The sequence below is a fragment of the Rosa chinensis genome, chromosome 2 (genome assembly GCF_002994745.2).
Source record: "Rosa chinensis cultivar Old Blush chromosome 2, RchiOBHm-V2, whole genome shotgun sequence".
NCBI lineage: Eukaryota > Viridiplantae > Streptophyta > Magnoliopsida > Rosales > Rosaceae > Rosa > Rosa chinensis.
In genome coordinates, this window is record NC_037089.1 from 58,280,162 (window position 1) to 58,286,762 (window position 6,601).

At 39.4% G+C, this 6,601-nt stretch overlaps 1 protein-coding gene across 1 annotated transcript; it reads right to left on the bottom strand.

Annotated features, from left to right (window-relative positions):
- Positions 1–4,301, bottom strand: LOC112185674 (nuclear poly(A) polymerase 4). Its single transcript, XM_024323951.2, has 10 exons — positions 3,994–4,301; positions 3,821–3,898; positions 2,770–2,877; positions 2,632–2,694; positions 2,377–2,538; positions 1,624–1,737; positions 1,476–1,538; positions 1,053–1,382; positions 793–957; positions 1–677 (listed from the first exon to the last, which is right to left on the bottom strand). Exons 1-10 carry the CDS (start codon positions 4,126–4,128, stop codon positions 87–89), a joined length of 1,809 nt encoding a protein of 602 aa, XP_024179719.1. The 5' UTR covers positions 4,129–4,301; the 3' UTR covers positions 1–86.
- Between the last annotated feature and the right edge of the window lie 2,300 nt (positions 4,302–6,601).

Below are 6,601 nucleotides of genomic sequence, written 5' to 3' on the forward strand. Positions count from 1 at the left end.
ATTCTATGCCTTTTAATTCTCTATATAAAGAGGGTCCCTATTATCAACGAAAGTACGACTCAATTCTCTCCCAATTTCAGTTTTCCTTAAACAATTTGGCTATATATATCAAATTTTTCGAAAATACTAGTGATGCTAGTAACATTTGTAATAACACTGGAATTTGAGGCATCTCCAGGCTCCAGTTCTCCAGAGTTTGATTCAACAACCTCCATACTAACACATTTATCCAAAGTCTTTGTAGATGCACTTCCTGCTTTGTGAGGGATAATGGATAGTCGTTTCTCCGGCGAACCCCCACCAAGATCATTCTTCCTCTTCAGGTGTCTCTCACCGGAACTCGTTGCACTAACTTCATGATCATGTTGCTGGGCCAAAACTCTAGACCGTCTAGGTCGTTTATAACCATCAGGAAACACGTAAGAAGGAAGGCGCCTTCTACGAACGTGAGAAACATAGAATTCCATCCCAGGTTTCCCAAAAATGTACATATCAACAATGGACTGCTTGAACTCATCAACAGTCCCTTGTATATCGAATCGATGACCATTAAGCTTTTCACCTTTTTTCCTCTGAAAACCCATAAAGAAAGCACTATGTGCACACTGTTTGGTTGTATCAACATACTCATGAGGATATGGGTGCCATTGTAACATCTCCAAATTATCCCGCTCAATCTGCAGATGTAAAGAGACACCAGAGCTTCTTAAATGCACCCTACTAAACAAAATAGAATTCTTCTTTTTCAGGAAAAAGAAAACCAAACTACTGAAATATAGTTGTTCTTATTACCATTAGAGTCAGTTGCCTCAACCGAGATTCCACCCAGCCTTTCCAAGCACGCAGATCATCAGCATCAACTGCAACGATGTCGACCTGGAGATAGTTCTTGTAGCTTTCAAAGAACAAATATGGTTCGAACAGAGCACACCACCTAGCCTTATCCGGTTCTATTTCCTGGTTTTAGTAAACGAAAAGGAGAAGTGACCATTAGTCACAAAGAAGAACACTCACGTCTATAAGAAAGGAGGGAAGACAGAACAAGTACAAACCTCACAAATCTTGTTTCCATGCTGAAATTGCTCCATCATGACACGGAGGGTACTTTTAGAAACATTGTAGCTAGAGTTCATATAAGGGTATGCAGGAGTTATAATTGGCATATGATGAGTCCGGTCGCGGGGATTTTTGCGGGGGTCCCAAACACCAAAACCAAGTTCATCCTCTTCAATGGCACATAACATGACAGGATTTGGCCATCGCCACTGTGTGTAGACTCTAAAAAATCGAGAAACCAGCACGCTAGGAACTGCATTAGGATAAAGTTGACACACTCGGGCAATGAGGAGAGCCCAGTTCACACCACCAAGAAATCCAGTAACCTAAGCATAAATCAGTTCAGCAAAAATTGGAAGTCAGCCTAAATGTAGAATACTAAATAGGTCAAACAATTTCTGGAGTGAGAAGGTACTGACATTGGAATAAACACCACGTCTTTTCGCCCAAAACCTCAAGCATCGGAGTGTTGTACAGAAATGCTAAAACAAATATAGGTCATTTAGCAAACAAAAATGAAGCAGGCAATTGAAGACAAACTAAACATATGCAGAGGAGTCCGTCAACCTCAACATTTGGAACAAGCTTAAGAATTTGATCAACATCCCTGCAGCCATTAAGACTTCGAACAGTAGGCTCATCGATGTTGTGCAACAGAGATACTTCAGAAATGTCCAGGTTCTGTTTATTACTCAAAGCAATTAAGCAAAATGATGGATATAGACAGAACATAAAAGAAAAATAAGAGCACACGGCTGCATAAAAACATGCGAACTAACAAGACCTCCTCAAGCAAGTGACAACTTGCAAACAAGATTAAGCATTACACTTGTGATGTAGGAGGACAATTTTCATGTGATCACTGAAACGGAGATAGGTTACAAGAACTGATCAACCAAGTTCATAACAAATAGCAACATACATAAGAGAAATGAAATGAAGGCAAATAATTTAATGGATAGAAATTTAGCCTTGATGATTAACTCTTAGAATACGAGTGCATCTGGGACAGAATTTTTACCCTAAACCCATATGTATGTATATGTTCCTTTATACTCTGCAGATAAAAAATTTGAACCCTTCCTCTCTTTTTTTTTCTTTTTATATGTTTCTTCTTCCATTGTTTTTTCCTTCTTCCTTCTTCCTTCTCTTCATTTTTACTTTAGTCTAAATCCCTGGTCATATGGAAAGAGATAATTCAAGACTGGACAGCAATGAGGTCCCCAGCCCAATCCACAAATGAATTATACATTTTATACTATTTACTAGTTTTTAAACCTTGTTTATAGTTACATTTAAAGGGAAGAGCTCAGCACTTACTTCTGGTACAACCAACAGAGAAACACTAGCATAAAGGAGGTCGATTGATATTCCATCGAACTTAAACTTCATTACGGGAACATGAGCATCTGGGACTACTTGCAGTTCAGTCACTTCTTCCATTTCAGCCAGAATGTTGTGCAATACAAAGAAGAAGTCTTCCTGAAGATAACCAAAGAGTATTGAGCAGATATATACAGAACAACTGCAAGATTATAACTAGTATAAGTGATACTGCCTGCAATCATTATTTACCTCACGGTTGACATAAGATGGCCCAACACACAATGTGTCTATCTCATCCCCAGGACCATGTACCTACAAAAGAAGCAACTTTAAGTGTGCCTAGAAAGAAGACAAAACCATAAGGCAAACAAGAGCAAGCAAACTTACCCCAAGCCTATACGAACCAAACGTAAAAATAAGAGCATTAGCATCCTCAACCATTTGATCTGTGTATCCTCTCAACTGAGTAAGTTGCTTCACCCAATCCTTAACAATCTACAATCAGAAGATAAAATAGAAAATAAAGTACAACAAGATATCAGCAAAGCAGATAAAAGACGTGGATTGTAAATGATGCAGTAAACAAAAGCCCTCTAAATTTACCAAAAAGCACAAATAAATAAATACGATTATAGTTCTAGAACCAAAACGCAATGTGCATAGCAGACACAGAGTTTAACCCCAGAGCTTAAAATATGCACCTAAACAAGCTCTAGGAAACGCATCTCATTCACAAATGCATGACCAAAATGGTTGCATGTCCCATTGTATTTCAACTTTACATTCAAGCATCACAAGTTAGCTTTTAGTACTTTATGAATCGCATGGTCTTTTCCATATTCATTTTCACCTCTACAAAAGACATACTCAGATTTTGTGTCCGCAACCTTTACTTTTTGACTACATAGACTAAACATTATACTTTTTTTGGGCTTACAAATCTATTGTTTTATTACTAGAAGATCAGAGAACCTAGGTCATGTTCAATGAGCCATTTAACCCCAAAAATATAGATTGTATTCTTCCTTTCCAATTGGATTGTCAAATTCGTAGTCTAACACTTATCAGCAAAACCAGAATAATACTTCCCAAAGACTCTAACTATGGAAACAACATTCAAAACAAATAATTAAAGAAAAAGGGATCCTTCTTGATTGAAAGACTATGTTTGGCATATTACAAATGGCCCCTAATCCACAAAGTCCAGTTTAAAGTGAAAAAATTAACCAAGATGAAAGTTCAGCGAAGATAAAAGCATGCACTACTAAAACAAACACAAATTAGCATGCAAACTAGGGAGAATCACAGTTGCCTTACACCATTGGCTTCTGCAAGAAATTGGAATGTAAGCATACAGTAATCTTTACTGATGATAATCAAGTCCATACAATAAAACCTCTAATACTAGAATCAGTCTTAATCAAGTGATGATAATCACCTGCCCAATTCGGTGAAGAACCTCCTCTCTCTTGGCAGCTTCCTCTTTGCTTTCATAAAGCCCAGCTTCAACCAAGAACTTCAAAAACCCATAAACCCAGAAACAAAATTCTCAGAAAACACAAATAATCAAAACTAAACAACCTTTCCTGAGAACAAACTGACAGCACAAACCTTCTCCAACTCTGAAGTTCTCTCAATATCGAATGCAGTTGGCCCGGCTAGCGAAATTGGATGTGTCACTCCGTATTGCTTTCCGACCACCGCCTGGGGAGGCGGTGGTGAAGCACTCAACCCCTCTGAACTCATCGCTTGTATCCCAAAACGAAATTTGAAACAAAAGTCAAAGAAACTAGGATTGGCAGAAGGGTGAGCATTTTCCAAGAATATGGAGGGAAATTCCTAGAATACGTGGCGACGCAGGGATGCTGTAGCCATCATTTAATATTTTTTTGCCCTTTACAACAAGGATGGAACGTAGAACTCGGAGAATTCAAGGGAATAAAATAATGTTGATCGATAGGTTCATATACTCAATTGATAAGCTTAAATTTGGTTCATCATAATCATCATGGTGAAAGCGAAAGAAATATCTATAAACTTCATGCATATGTTCTAACAGTTTAATTTCTTTTTAATTCACATCAGTATTTAAGGTCAAAATTAACGAATTAGACTACAGTGGTCAGATTGGTAAGTGTGAGGGGGACTTTGTGATTTGGACTTTTTGCAGCAAGACCCTCCTAGTTGTGCGAGACTAGGCCCAAAATCGTTCAAAGGTTGACCTGAGAACAACTTCGTTGTAACCTGTTAGATGTAACAGCAGCTATTTGGCTTGATGATAACAGGAGCGATTGGATTTGATTTCATAAGAACAGAACTTATAGGTGGACATGGTGTGGGAGCTAGATGCATGAGAGTTTAGCAGAGAGGAAGAGTTCCAGCAGTGACATGATTTCTGGGTTTTGGGTTAAGGTTGGTTGGGAAGAATTGATGGCTAGGGATTCAAAGATAGAGCTTGATCTCTTGCTTGATGTCTCTGGGCTGTTGTGGCTTGGTTTCCTACGACAATGAACTCGCTTTTTATAGCAGTGATAAACGGGGAGAATTTGTGCCAAGAACCAGAGGCTTTGAAAGGGTATTCTCAGTTTTGGTGGGATCATTCTAAAGCTTTCAGTTTTTGTTTTCCCCATGAAACCAAAAGAGTGAAAGCTTGCTTTGGCTATGAGGGTGAAGACCAATGGCACAGGTATAGGACGGTGATGGGGATCCCAGATTTTGTGCTGCTGTGATCTTTGAGGGATTCTAATCCCCTAATTTGTGCTATTGTAAATTGTGATCACAAAAATTTAAGGGTTATTGGAAATTCAAGCAGGATTTCGGAGGATGCGAGTTGGGAAGCTTTTGCATAGATTTGGGGTTCTTACCAGAAAAGGGTGGAGCAATAATCCCAGCAACAGCTTGATGGAACAGCGTTTCTAGTTTGGGGAAGACGATTCCAACGAGTTTTGGGCTACAGACTGGTGTAATGGACTTTGGGTAGGGAAGTGACTCTAGTGGGCTCTAAGTCTTGTTGGGCTTGCTTTTATCTCTCCACTAGCCCATGTTAAGATATTGGCCCTCAAAGGATGAATTTTGGTTCCCAAGTCCAAAATTATCGACGGGTCTTATCATAACAATGGGCCTCACATGATCTGTTACCTTCCACACCACATCCCGCCGTATAAGCCCCAAACGTAGCTTGGGTCTACGCATATCGCATGGTAAATAAGTGTGTTGGCTCCTTTGGAAATGCCTGTCAATCGTTTGAGTATTTAGGCATCTCGTATTGCTTATTAAATAGAGAACTTCCTTTTGACGTGAAATGGGCTTGCTTGAAGGCCCAATTAGGTTACGAGGTCGATGACTCGTTCCCTTTGCCTATCACTAGTAAATTCGAACTTGTGGAAATTTGGGTATCAATAGTAAGTATATAGGTATTGTTGATGAAATTAAACGTCATGGACTCATATGATTTTATATATAAAGTTCAGGGTAATAAACTGAATTTAATCCCATGATTTAAGTAGCTAGCCTAGTGTTAATAGGATCTGGTTCCTACATAGTCGGGCTGGGCACGGGCCGGGACGGGCCAGTTTTTGGGTTATCCCGATTCCGGGCCCGGAAATATATTTCGGTACGGACCGGGATGGTAATGGACTTTTTGAGATTTGATACCGATGGTACTGAACCCGATCGGATTCGGGCCGGGCTTGGGCCCATCATGGGACTGAACCGAAAAGAAGAAAAAAAATGACAAAGTTCTGTTTGCAACTTCTGGAGTTCTGGACTTCCGGGTTTTGTCCTCCTATAATCAAAAGCATTTCTTTTCTTTCATTCTTTTTTGCCTCAAAACAACACCACAGATTAACAAAATTCAGTGCAACCGACTAAATCAACTTTGTAAAGGAAACAAATTCCAGCAACAAACAATATCTACTACCTAACATTCAAACATTCACCAAACTGCACCAACTACATTACACTCAATAAACCCAGACCAAAATTGGAGATGAAGTATGAACTCGACTGATCCCTCAGAGGTTCTCTCCTTAGTATGAACCCAGAACCCATAACCAAAATTGAAAATCTGAAGAGCTCTTCCTTGACAACAATTACCTCCAAGTTCCATCCACACTTCCTGCCTTGTTGATTCAAATCTCCATACGAAACAACAGCCTAGTCGGAACTGTCTCGGAAACCATCAAAGAGTTGGGTTCTCTACAAGTCTTCGATCTGAGTC

Excerpts from the sequence above, each read along its gene's own strand:
- LOC112185674 (XM_024323951.2), bottom strand. The coding sequence starts at position 4,128 with ATGAGTTCAGAGGGGTTGAGTGCTTCACCACCGCCTCCCCAGGCGGTG. Across the intron at positions 3,899-3,993 it reads GAACTTCAGAGTTGGAGAAG|TTCTTGGTTGAAGCTGGGCT; the intron begins GTTTGTGCTGTC and ends GGGTTTTTGAAG. Across the intron at positions 958-1,052 it reads ATGGAAACAAGATTTGTGAG|GAAATAGAACCGGATAAGGC; the intron begins GTTTGTACTTGT and ends TACTAAAACCAG.